Below are 14,262 nucleotides of genomic sequence, written 5' to 3' on the forward strand. Positions count from 1 at the left end.
TAATTTAGCTATTGTTGAGAGTGCTGCCATAAACATTGGAGTACATGTGCCCCTATGAATCGGCACTCCTGTATCCTTTGGATAAATTCTTAGTAGTGCTATTGCTGGGTCATAGGGTAAATCTATCTTTACTTTTTTGAGGAACCTCCACACTGTTTTCCAGAGCGACTGTACCAGTTTGCATTCCCACCAACAGGGCAAGAGATTTCCCCTTTCTCCACATCCTCGCCAACATCTGTTGTTTCCTGAGTTGTTCATTTTAGCCACTCCGAACGGTGTGAGGTGGTATCTCAATGTAGTTTTTTTTTTTTTTTTTTAATTTTTTTTTTTCGACGTTTATTTATTTTTGGGACAGAGAGGGACAGAGCATGAATGGGGGAGGGGCAGAGAGAGAGGGAGACACAGAATCGGAAACAGGCTCCAGGCTCTGAGCCATCAGCCCAGAGCCTGACGCGGGGCTTGAACTCACGGATCGCGAGATCGTGACCTGGCTGAAGTCGGACGCTTAACCGACTGCGCCACCCAGGCGCCCCTCTCAATGTAGTTTTGATTTGTATTTCCCTGATGATGAGTAATGTTGAGCATCTTTTCGTGTGTCTGTTGGCCATCTGGATGTCTTCTTTGGAAAAATGTCTATTCATGTCTTCTGCCCATTTCTACACTGGATCATTTGTTTTTCGGGTGTTGAGTTTGGTAAGTTGTGTATAGATTTTGGATACTAACCTTTTACCTGACGTGTCATTTGCAAATATCTTCTCCCATTCCATTAGTTGCCTTTTAGTTTTGTTGATTGTATCCTTTGCTTTACCAAAGCTTTTTATCTTGATGAGGTCCTAATAGTTCATTTTTGCTTTTGTTTCCCTTGCCTTCACAGACATGTCAAGTAAGTTGGTGTGGCGAAGGTCAAAGAGGTTGTTGCCTCTTTTCTCTTCTAGGATTTTGATGGTTTCCTGTCTCACATTTAGGTCTTTCATACATTTTGAACTTATTCTTGTGTATAGTATAAGAAAGTGGTCCAGTTTCATTCTTTTGCATGTTGTTGTCCAGTTCTCCCAGCACCATTTGCTAAAGAGACTGTCTTTTTTCTGTTGGATATTCTTTCCTGTTTTGTTGAAGATTAGTTGGCCATATATTTGTGGGTCCGATTCTGACTTTTCTATTCTATTCCATTAGTCTATGTGTCTTTTTTTTAGTGTGCCAATACCATACTGTCTTGATAATTACAACTTTGTAGTATAGGTTAAAATCCGGGATTGTGATGCCTCCCGCTTTGGTTTTCTTTTTCAACATTACTTTGGCTGTTCGGGGACTTTGTAGTTCCATACAAATTTTAAGATTGTTCTCCCTCTGAGAACAATTTTGATTGGGATTGCATTGAATGTGTAGATTGCTTGGGGTAGTATTGACATTTTAACAATATTTGTTCTTCTAGTCCATGAGCATGGACTGTTTTTCCATTTCTTTGTGTCTTCTCCAATTTATTTCATAAGCTTTCTATAGTTTTCAGCATATATTGTCTTTTACCTCTCTGGTTTGGCTTATTCCTAGGTATTTTATTGTTCTTGGTGCAATTGTAAATAGGATTGATTCCTTGATATCTCTTTCTGTTGCTTCATTATTGGTGTATAGAAATGCAGCCGGTTTCTGTACATTGATTTTATATCCAGTGACTTTGCTGAATTCATGTATGAGTTCTAGCAGCTTTTTGGTGGAGTCTTTCAGCTTTCCCATGTAGAGTATCATGTCATCTGTGAAAAGTGAAAGTTTGACTTATTCTTTGCCAATTTGGATTCGTTTTATTTCATTTTGTTGTCTGATTGCTGATGCTAGGACTTCCAACACTATGTTAAACAGCAGTGGTGAGAGTGGACATCCCTGTCGTGTTCCTGATCTCGGGGGGTAAGCTCTCAGTTTTTCCCCATTGAGTGCAGCTCTCTGTTTTCTTATATTGTGACCCTTTCATACATAATGATGTTTGTGACATCTGTCTGTGGTGTGATAGAAAGAGTATAGGCAATAGAGCCAGAAGACATGTGGACTTTGCCTCTTTGTAGTTGTATGATACTTGACCACTTTATTTCTCTGAATTTGTTTCATCTAAAAAGGGGATGATGTGTTTCTCTTTACTTAATTGCGTTGTCATGAGACTCATAAAATACTCCTGATAACTATAAAGTAATGTAAAAAATTAAGACATTATATCTTTGTGTTCTAGAAAATGTTACTGTTTATTGTTTAAATGATTAAAAAAATTTTTTTTAATGTTTATTCATTTTTGAGAGACACAGAGAGAGACAGAGCATGAATGAGGGAAGGGCAGAGAGAGAGGGAGACACAATCCGAAGTAGGATCCAGGCTCTGAGCTGTCAGCACAGAGCCCGATATGGGGCTCCAACTCACCAACCGTGAGATCATGACCCGAGCCAATGTCGGACGCCTAACCTACTGAGCCATCCAGGCGCCGCTGTTGCTTAAATGATTTTACTGAGGGATAGAAACCCTTCATTTTCATAATTGAAGTTAAAAGGCTTAATGTGTAGTTACCTCATTTGAGCTTTAATATTCAAATGGATTGTTTAAATAATACTGTACTACAAATGACTTTAAGATGTATCCATGTACTAGTATGAATGATTGAATACTGTGTCATTTTTTGATTAGGGCAGCATATGAAGTGACCCCCTGAGGTAAGGGGGAGGAGTTTATTACAAAGAGAGAAAAGCATAATGGAAGAAGGACTTTATAACATTTATACATTGCTTGAGGTCTGCCCTCTCCACCTTTGACAATTCTGGGCCAAATACAGGCTATGCTCTAAGGTAATTGTATAAGGTTTATAAGGACTGAGACTGTCCCTGTTCTCACCTTCAACACCTAGCACCTTTAACAGAGTCTGTATGAGAGAGCCAGTGAAGTAGATATTTGTCAAAAGAATTTAAAAAATGGATGTCTGAATTAGTGTGAATTTATTCATCTGTTAAGAGTATGAAGATATTTTGTAAATATGTTATCGAATCATGGAGTTTGGAATGAACCTTTGAAATCATTTAGTAAAGTTAGACAGTTCTTGAATCAGTATAATATCTTTGGCAAATCTTTAGTCTTGCTGTGGATTTGTCTAGTAGCAAATGCTTTACAGCACTGAAATCAGGCAGCTCTTGAGACCTCGAAGTATGTAGCAGATCTTACTCCCGAACTTTTTTCTCATATAGCTCTGAAATATAGGGTTCAGAAGCAGAGATAACAAATCAGAGTTAATGAAGGGTTAGTGAAATAATGGAATGGTTGGAAATAATGGAATGTTAAGAGGATAAAAATTAAAGTCTAGGTAGCTGAAAATGTCAACATTGAAATGATTAAACATGACACAGTTTTATGGACTGTGTTTTCTAGTACCCCCAAGCTCTTTAATTTTTATACCAGGAGTGGTGAGAGGGGAGAAAACCCAGGCACGTAGGACAGCACCACCACCTTGTACGCCTTGGTCACTGTGGTGGCCCTAAAGAACACTCCTACCTCCCACTCTCCCACCTTGGCTGTTAACTGCTAACTTAGAAAGATTGGAAATGTCAGATGTGGTGTATCTCCTTTCTTTTTGTGACTACAAGTCTGTATCCATTCATTTATTATTTATGGAGTGCTAACTATATGCTAGGCATGGTTCTATGCATTGTGGATACATCATCAGTGAAAAGAACAAAGATCCCTGCCCTTGTGGACCCTTTCTCAGTGTGGTGTTGTCCAGTAGAAACATAAAATGAGCCACAGATGTAATTTAACATTTCCTAGTAATCACATTAAAAAAAATTAATAGGTGAGGTTAACTTTAGTAATATATCAAATATATTAATATATAGCACCAATATTATAATATTAAATAATATAATTAATAACAGTATCTTAATAATATTAATGACTTATGCTAAATATTAATAAGTTTATGATATTAATATATAAATATCATTTATAAGTGTAATCAACTAAAAATTTTTTCTTTTAAAGCTTATTTATTTTGAAAGAGAGAGAGAGAGAGAGTGTGTGTGTGTGTGTGTGTGTGTGTGTGTGTGTGTGCATGCATGTGCAAGCCAGAGAGGGGAAGAAAGAGGAGGAGAGAGAAAGAATCCCAATCTGCACTGACAGTGCAGAGCCCGACATGGGGCTTGATCACACAAACCATGAGATCATGACCTGAGCTGAAATCAAGAGTCAGATGCTTAACTGACTGAGCCACCCAGGTGCTCCTAATCAATTTAAAAATTATGAATAAGATTCTTTACCTTGTCCTTTTAGTACTAAACTTTGACCTTTGGTGTATATTGTACATTTATAGAACATCTTAGTTAGGGTAGCTATGTTTCACACGTTGGGAGCTACTGTATTGGGTAGTGCAACTTTAGAGCATAGTGCTTGCTTTCTAGAGCATAGTGCTTGACCATCAAGTCAGACTGTCTGGTCTAAGATAGAGAATAAGTTCCTGGTAGTACTAGAATTTTCAAATAACCCAGACTCCATATCCATGGCTTATGAAGCCTTGTGCTTTTACATGTCTCCCAGATCTCATCTAGAACTACTGTTCTTCTAACTCACTAAACTTCAGCCTTTTTTCTTGAACTCAAATGTAGGAGGCTTTTTTCCTGAATCATGGTGTTTCTTGTTTCCTTTGGGTGGAATGTCATATTCCCAGATAGCCAATCACATGTTTAGCTCTCTTATGTCATTTAAGACTTCAGAAATGTCTCTCAGGCTTTCTTTGATGTCTATGCTAAAGAGCCTTTCTCAGTCATTCTCTGTCAATAGCTTTGTATTTTCTTGTCCTGATAGTAATCATCACTGATATTTTCTTGCACTATCCTATTTTCTATCATATTATCATCAAATTATCCCTTCCTCGTAGAATATAAGTTCCATGAGAGAAAGGATGCTGCTTGGTTTATTCACTGTTGTATCCCCAGCAACTAGTGTAATTCCTGGCATGCTATTGGTGTTTGGTAAGTATTTATTGAATGAATAAATGGCATTCTGGATCAGGTATCTTGTACTAGAGTGGATTTATCAAGTAAGTCACATTCTTACATTACCACTGAAGAGTGTAGGATTGAGAGTTGGTTTGGGGTAGTCTTAGAGTGTTTTAATTTGGAAAGGATTAGGGCAAGTTGGGACCTCAGAGGTTAGGGGAAGGAGGTCCAAGTTGTTTGTTTGTTTGTTTTGATAAAACTAATTTATCCAAAGCCAGCACATTGTTCAAGTACTACAAATAGACATGTACAATACATTTATGATGTTATATATTAATGTTATATGTAAACTGTCTCCCAATTTGTTTAGGAATTTTCACGTCAGGGTTTTGTTTAATGGAGGTGAAATTGACATAGCATAAAATTAGCCATTTTAATGAGTGGTATGAGTGTATTTGCAATGTTGTATAATCACCACCTCTGTCTAGTTTCAAAATATTTTCATCACCTCAAACTCAGTAAGCCACTGTTCCTTGTTTTTCTTATCCTGCCTCAGCCCCTGGCAACCACCAATCTGCTTTCTTTCTCTGAGGATTCACCTGTTGTGAATATTTCATATACATGGAGTCATATATGTGCCCTTTTGTTCTGACTTCTTTTACTTAGCATAATGTTTTTGAAGTCCATCCACAATGTAGCATGTATCAGGACTTTACTCTTTTTTTTATGGCTGAGTAATATTCTATTGCATGTATATACCATAATTTGTTTATCCATTCATCTGTTGATAGACATTTGTATTGTTTTAACCTTTCAGCCATTGTGAATAGTACTGTTATGAACATTCCTGTACATACATTGTTTGAGTACTAGTTCTCAATTATTTTGAATATATACCTAGGAATGGAATTGCTGGGTCACATGATAATTCTGTGTTTAATTATTTTTAACTTTTTGAGGAACTGTACATTGTTTTACATGGAAGCTGCACCATTTTACATTCTCACCACCAGTGTCCAAGAGCTCCAGTTTCTTCATATCCCTGCCAACACTGTTTTCTATTTTTTTTATTATAGCCACACTAGTGGGTGTGAAATGGTACCTCATTGTGGCTTTGATTTGCATTTCCTAATGACTAATGATGATTATGTTGAACATCTGTCTTTTCACATATGGCCATTTGTATATCTTTTGTGGGGGAAATGTCTAAGTCCTTTGTCATGTTTAAATTGAGTCATTTGTTGAGTTGAAAGAGTTATTTATATTCTGGATACTAGACCCTTATCAGATGTATGATTTGCAAATATTTTCTCCCATTTTGTAGGTTGTCATTTCACTTTCTTAATAATATCCTTTAATGCACAAAATTTTTGATTCTGATGAAGTCTAATTTATCATTTTTCCTCTTGCTGCTTGTACTTTTGATATCACACCTAATGATCCATTGCCAAACCAATAGCCATGCAGATTTACCCCTATGTTTTATGGTTTTAACTCATAGTTGAGTTGTTGATCTATTTTGAGTAAACTCTATTTATATATGGTGTGAGGTAGGGGTCCAACTTCATTTTTTTGCTTGTGAATATCCAGTTGTCCCCAGGTTGTTTCTTAATGAGACATGAACCACTGTGCCATTGGTGGCAGTTAAAACAAACTTCTTCCAATAGTTATTTTCACATTCTACATAGTCTTTATATATGTGTGTGTGTATAAATATATATGAATAATTATTCAAGTATAACTAACATACAGTATTATATTAGTTTCAGTTGTACAATATGATGATTCAACAATTCTACACATTTCCTGATTCCCCACTGCCACCTCCCCTCTGACAACCACCAGTTTGTTCTCTGTATTTAAGAGTCTGGCTTTTTTGGTTTCTTTTTTCTTTGCTTGTTCATTTGTTTTGTTTCTTAAATTCCACACATGAGTAAAATCATACGGTGTTTGTCTTTCTCTGACTTATTTTCATTTAGCATTATGTACTTTAGGTCCATGTATGTTATTGTTGCAGTTGGCAATATTTCATTCTTTTTTATGGCTGAGTAATATTCATGTGTGTGTGTGTGTATGTGTGTGTGTGTGTGTGAAAGAGAGAGAAAGAGATATGAATGGATACTTAATGCTACAATAAACATAGGGTTGCATATATTTTTTTGAATTAGTGTTTTCATTTTCCTTGGGTAAGTACCCATTAGTGGTATTACTGGATCATATAGTAATTCTATTTTTAATTTTTTTAAGGGAACTCCATACTGTTTTCTACAGTGGCTGTACCTATTTGCATTCCCACTAACAGTGTATGAGGGTTCCTTTTACTCTACATCATCACCAGTATTATTTCTTGTGTTTTTTATTTTAGCCATTCTGGTGGGTATAAAGTGATGTCTCGTTGTGGTTTTAATTTGCATTTCCCTGATGATTAGTGATGTTGAGTATCTTTTCATGTGTCTGCTGGCAATCTGTATTTCTTCTTCGGAATACTGTCTGTTCAGCTCCTCTGCCTATATTTAATTGGATTATTTGTTTTGTTTTGTGTGTGTGTGTGTGTGTGTGTGTGTGTGTGTGTGTGTATGTGTGTGTGTGTGTGCATGTGCGCATGTGTTGGGTTATATAAGTTCTTTATATATCTTGGATATTAACCCCTTATTGGATATATCTTTTGCAAATATCTTCTTTCATTCAGTAGGTTGCCTTTTTGTTTTGTTGATGGTTCCTTTTCTCTGCAAAAGCTTTTTCTTTTGATGTAGCCCCAATAGTTGAATTTTGCTTTTGTTTCCTTTGCCAGAGGAGATGTATCCAGGAAGAGGTTTCTATGGTGATGTGGAAGAAATTATGTACTGTTTTCTTCTAGGAATCTTATGGTTTCAGGGCTCACATTTAGGTCTTTAATCCATTTTGAGTTTATTTTTGTTTATAGTGTAAGAAAGTGGCCCAGTTTCATTCTTTTGCATTTATCTGTCCAGTTTTCCTAGTAACATTTGTTGAAAAGACTGTCTCTTTCCCATTGTATATTCATGAGTCCTTTGATGTAGATTAATTGACCACAAACATGTAGCTTTATTGCTGGGATTTCTATTCTATTCCATTGATATATATGTCTTTTTGTGCCAGTACCATACTGTTCTGATTACTACAGCTTTGTAGTATAATATTTTTATAATTTTAATTTGTACTGTGTCTTCCTTTTATCCCATTGTTGGGTATTTGAATTTTCCTTCTTTTCTTCTTTCTCAAATAGAGTAGTGTCCTCTATCTTTGTATAAATTGGAACTCCCCTCCTCCCATCTTCCATCAGCTTATGTTCGGGTTATATTTGCTGGTTGTACTTTTAGGGAGAAGTAGATTTTATTGTCATGAACTTTTATTATTATGTGGGTATATTTAAAATAGAGGCTTTCATAAGTGGCACTTGGGCAAGGCTTGTCAAGAGAGGCATAGGTTATGATCAGACAAGGGCTCAAATCTTAGTTCCATCTTGTATATGAGGAGAAGGAATTTACTGAACCTCAATGCAATAATTTCCTCATTTGTCAGTTGCTGGTAAAAATAGTATATATCTTGGAGAGTTGTCGTAAGGATAAATAAGATAATGCATGGAAAATGATTAGCATAAAGGCTGGTAGAGATCTGGCTCTATTGCCATAGCTACTGAGAATGTTTCCTTTCCCACTTCTTTCCTTGACCACCTTTTCTCCCTTCTCCCCTCTTATCCTCTCCCTGATAACCTTAGTTTGTGTTTCCATTTTCCTAGTCTTTCTCTGGTATTTTCATTTTTGAGTTCTCATTCTTATGGCCAGAAATCCAGGATTTGGGTGGGTTTAGACATGACTCGGTTAGAAGAGGAGGAGTGGTATGGGCATAATCACTTCATGCAGGAGACTCTTGGCAAGCCACCTTTGTTTCCTTTCCTTTGTGTAAAACTGTTGATTTTCTTTTTCATCAAGAATTAGCAACATCACAGAGAAGAATGTCTGAATTTACTTTCAGGACAAGTAGCTGTGATATTGCTACCTCAGTGTCAGAAGATGTGGGAAATAGTGATTTCTTAGGGTCACAAGGATTTTTGGGAGAGGCTATGTGCTTTAGGAATGACATCACTAATTTTAAGGAAAGGGCAAATTTAATATTGAAAAAATTTTTCATCAATAAAACATGTAGTAAGAGTGACAAAGAATATTTGTGAGGAAAAAGAAGTTCCCAGTTTTTCTTTCAATTTTTTCAATTTATTTATTTTGAGAGAGAGAGAGAGAGAGAGAGAGAAAGAGAAAGAGTACGTGAATAGGGGAGGGGAAGAGAAAGGGAGAGACAAAATCCCAAGAAGCTCTATGCTGTCAGTGCAGAGTCTAATGTGGGGCTTGAACACACGAACCGTGAGATCATGACCTGAGCTGAAACCAAGAGTCGGATACTCAACTGACTGAGCCACCCAGGAATCTCCCCCAGTTCTTTATCTTTTAGCCTTTTCCTAGAGGTTTAGTGGTCATTAGAAAGAAGGATTAGTTACCAGTGCTCTTTTGTAAGAGTTTATCTAGCATGGTTTTTCATTCTAGTTTTACAAATATTTCTTTCCAGTTAACAGAAGATGAAATTGCAACTATTCTTAAATCTACTTTGAAAGGACTAGAATATTTGCACTTCATGAGAAAAATACACAGAGATATAAAAGCTGGAAATATTCTCCTCAATACAGAAGGACATGCAAAATTGGCTGATTTTGGAGTGGCTGGTCAGTTAACGGTAAGTGCAGTAATTTTGGACACTCTTTTGGCTTATATGTCCAGGTTTGATTGCGACTAAATGTTGATAACTTTTTAGAGGGGGTAATGGGAAGAAATATGTAACTACATTGTTCTTGGGGAGAAGGATCCATAATTTAAGTATTATTTATTACTTTTATTTACAACTTAAGAGATGTTGAATGAATATGAAAAAATGTAATTGAAATGCTTGAATGTTTAAAAAGGAAAGCTATATTGATCCATTTCTATAGCTTTTATTGTTACAGTACTGTTTTATGACTATCTTTAATGAAGGTGGAGATAAGTTTCTTGTGGATTCTTTGTTATTACAGAATTCAAAATTCTTAAAAATGTCCTGTCAGAGCTCTAGTTGAAATTCTAAGAAAATTGTCAATTTCAGATACAATCTGTAGTAATTGAGAGTTTCACTATACAGTTTAAAGAATATGTTGACAGATTTCCTTTGTGTTTTTGTAGTAGTATTTATATCTGTGTGATGTTTTTGCAGGATACAATGGCAAAACGCAACACTGTGATAGGAACTCCGTTTTGGATGGCTCCTGAGGTTATTCAAGAAATAGGCTATAACTGTGTGGCTGACATCTGGTCCCTTGGCATTACTTCTATAGAAATGGCTGAAGGAAAACCACCTTATGCTGATATACATCCAATGAGGGTAAGAAAATGATGGTTTGCTAAAAATGTTGATGTTATATAAATTTTGCATTTTTTGTAATGTCAGCGTAAATAAATAAATACAGATTAAATAAGTTGATTTGAATTTAGATTCTGTGCAAAAAACAGTAAAATTATCTGTTAAAGGTTATCAATATTAACTTTTCTCCCCCCACATCCTTAATTGTGAGAAAAGAAGTGAAGGCTATATGTCCCTCTACAGTCACCATTTTCCTCCCCCAAACTATACGTGTAAAATATTCCCTTGCTTTTCAGTAGAAGAAAGGGTTGGTAAATCCACTATATTCTTTAATCCATCCATTGTTTTCTCAGTGCAGCAGTAGAGGCCTTGGAAAAATCATTTCTCACTTTTCTACCCACCCTGTGGATTCTACCTTTCTGTGTTTTTGGTTTTCCTTTTTTTCTTCTCTCATCTGAAATTAATATTTAAAAATCATGATTTGTAATATTGCTATGTACCTGTAAGCATATTAATCTTATTTCTTTAGTTGTCTTAGTGAGAAACTGGAATTCCTTTTTTGAACATTATTATACACTTCTGTGAACTCCCTTTTCCAGGATGATTTTTTTGAGTTTGAAGTATGTACCTTACATATTCAAGTCTAATTGCCTGTGCTTCAGGGTTTGTGGTGATACAGTTCTTAGGTTTTTTCATATGTGAATCTCAATTCATTATTGAGAAGTACATCTGTGTTTGTGAACTTATTGCCCTCTAGTGGATGGAATCACCTCAAGAAGAAAAGATAGAAGAATGAAGAGAGAGAGAAAGAGAGAGAGAGAAAGAGAGAGAGAGAGAGAGAGTGAGTGTGTGTGTATAGAGAAGAAAAGATGGCGTCAGGTTGACTGGAGAAATGTGTGAAGTAAATAGATGGGAGGAAAGAGAATGTAGTATTTTGGAACATCTGAAGAAGAATAAATTGGAATTAATTTCTGATATACAGTATTATTGTGGATTGAATTTCAGTAATATAAGTAATAGTGTACTGTGCTGAAAATATTTAAAAGTCTGTCTCCCACTTTAAAGAGAATTCTTCCAGTAATAAAATTATATATAATATGTATCATCTTCCTGGTGTATATTAATTTCTTTTAAGGTGAAAAATAAAAATGACATGAATTGTTCGTTTGCAAAATAATAAAAAATGACAAGATCAGCATGAAACCAGCAACACAGATTCTCATTTCTTTTCTGATTATTAGTTATCTTTAGTACTTTTAGTTATGATGTTTTTAGGGTGATCCTCAAACTAGGTGTATTTGAATTTGAGTTAATGAGGTTACCTGAATTATCCAAGGCAACCTAGCCAGGTGCCAGAGCTGAGATTTAACCTAGGACTTAGATTATTACTGTTCTGTTTCCTCCTTGTGTAGATCTTTTTTTTCTAACCACAAAGATGAACGTATTAAATTTGACCCTGAAGTAGTCTGTCTGATAGTTAATAGTTGTAATATGTGGTTCCCGACTTCTAGGATCTTAAAGTATCATTTGGCAGTTTGAATTAACACATGTGAAATAGCAAAAATATACTTGAAGACAGTATTTCTCTTTAAAATTCTGTCTATCAGTCATCGGTCTATCTCACTTTTTTCCTACCAGTCTAAATCCTACTCATTCAAGTCTCAGCTCAGATATTATTTCTATATAGAGCCTTCCTTGGTAGCCACCACCTAAGTAAATTTCTTGTTTTCCTCATAATTTGTATATAGGCAATTCTGGGCTCTGCAAGTTCTTTGGACAGTTTATCAAGTGTCGCCTTGTGCATTTCCAAACAGTATGGTTTTAAGTTGCTACTTAAATTGTGTTATCATCATTTAACTTTTCTCATGTTTGTGAACTGCTTTGTACAAATGAGAGTATGAACTGCAAGTACTGAGAAGCTGTTAAGGTCACGTGGTGGGTACAAGTTTTCCAAAGCTCACATTTTATCATTGGCGGCAAATACGACAGTTTCCTTGAAATGACAGATTCACACGGTTCATTTTTGAAAAGATGTCAGTCCTATGTCCAAGTCTGAATTGCCATCGCTTTTCTGTCAGTTGTTCCTTAGTAACAAGTTGCAGCTTGTTTGCCTTGCAGTTCTGTCACACAAGTGCTTTTCCTCAAGATAATCACCGTTCTTCTGTATGCGAGGCAAGTGTTTTGTGTGCATTTCTCATTTGGCATAAAGAATATTAAAAAGGTATGTATTCAAGGGTAGAATTTTGATAAAATTAATAGTATTTACTGCTCATCAAAGTTTAGTTTGGTGGGAGGTTGGGTGGGAGGAAAAAAGTAAGAGCTGTCCAAGAGAGAAAAAAGGATTGTTGAGGACACAGCCAAAGTTGGAAAGTGAGAATTGTATTGTCACCAATACAGTTCTTTGCTCTAGCCTTGCTCTAGCAGTGCTCAGCAGTGGAGTACAGCACATTATGGCCTTGAGCTCAGGTTTGAGGTGAAATGAATGAGTGTCTCGAAACGATGGGGCTCCAGGGCATTGAAGGATGCTGTTGAGAGAGTTGTTCTGGTGGTGACAATGGGGTATAACCTGAAAAGAGAGGAGAGGGTATAGGAAATGAACGGATCAGGGAGCTAGACAGTGTTTTTCACACTTCCTACGTAGCCGTTACCTGGAGAGCTTTGAAAAAATACTGATGCCTGGGCCCTGACCCAAACCGATTATTTCAGAATCTCAGTGTTATTAGAGAGCCAGTAAAGCTGTAGTTAAGGTATAAGAGAGTTGGCTGTATATGAAACTCAGATTAGTGAGTGAAATAGTGAAGTTTCCTTTTTTTTAGAGAGAGAGCATGTGAGTGCTTGTTAGTGGGGGAGTGGCAAGGGGAGGGAGAGAGAGAAAAAATCTCAAGCTGAGTGTAGAGCCTGACTTGGGGCTTGATACCATGACCCTGGGATCACGACCTGAGCTGAAATCAAGAGTCAGACGCTCAATTGACAGAGCCACCCAGGCATCCCTGAAGTTTTCTGTTTTTAATTAAACAATTTTCTCACTTTAACCACTCCGTGAAATAATTATGTTTTTTAAGTTTATTTATTTTGAGAGAGAGAAAGTGCAAGTGGGGGAAGGGCAGGGAGAGAGTGAGAGAGAATTCCAAGCAGGTTCCATGCTGTCTGCTCAAAGCCTGACATGGGGCTTAATCCCATGGAATGTGAGATCATGACCTGAGCCAAAGTCAATGCCCATTGACTGAGCCACCCAGGAGCCCCAAAATACATATTTTAATCTCCATTTTAATGAGTGGATTGGGTGAAATGGATACTTAAAAAATTACGTTTTTTGTTAAGATGATACAGCTTATAAATGGCAGAACTGAGAGATGAATTCATGCTAGTCCATTTCTTGCCTTGACAAAAAAGAAATATCTTTTGTGTTTATATATCAACTCTATGCAGATGAAGGAGTGGCTAGCAAAAATAAAAATCAGCAAACATTTTAATTTCATAATTATAATTATTATGTTAAAATAGGAGCCTTCTAAATTTTTCAGAGTGGGAAGAAATATGGGCAAATTTTTCATGTTCCTTGCCATTTTTTTTTTTTTTTGTAGCAATGTTGGCTTATGAGATTACCAATAGTTTATAAAGTTGTCACAGTGGAATGAGGATGTGAGTGATGGAAAGACCACTACAACAGATGGAGGCAAAGAATGCTAGTTCTTTTAAGATAAGTAAAGGATAGTATATAATTTACTGCATTTAGTTGGCTATCTGGAACAGGACGCTAGTTAGGATGTGGTAGGCCAGCTTCCCTAGCCTCCACATCCTAGTCCTTCTGCAATTCCCTTTGGCTGTTGTTACAAGATGATAGCCCTTCCCACTATGCCTACCCTCTAGAGGTATGTCATAGGAACAACAAGGCTGACTGAGTGAA

The 14,262-nt window shown here is 36.3% G+C and overlaps 1 protein-coding gene across 3 annotated transcripts in view; it reads left to right on the forward strand.

Moving 5' to 3' along the window:
• The window catches only part of STK3 (serine/threonine kinase 3), a 285,816-nt gene that overhangs the window by 73,087 nt on the left and 198,467 nt on the right, over positions 1 to 14,262 (forward strand). For all 3 annotated transcript variants that reach the window (XM_045454103.1, XM_045454104.1, XM_045454105.1), the window contains 2 exons: positions 9,534 to 9,698; positions 10,209 to 10,376. In XM_045454103.1, the coding sequence (XP_045310059.1) occupies positions 9,534 to 9,698; positions 10,209 to 10,376 (333 nt within the window). The remainder of the gene's footprint in view (positions 1 to 9,533; positions 9,699 to 10,208; positions 10,377 to 14,262) is intronic.

This window comes from Leopardus geoffroyi, chromosome C3, assembly GCF_018350155.1.
Source record: "Leopardus geoffroyi isolate Oge1 chromosome C3, O.geoffroyi_Oge1_pat1.0, whole genome shotgun sequence".
Taxonomy (NCBI): Eukaryota; Metazoa; Chordata; class Mammalia; order Carnivora; family Felidae; genus Leopardus; species Leopardus geoffroyi.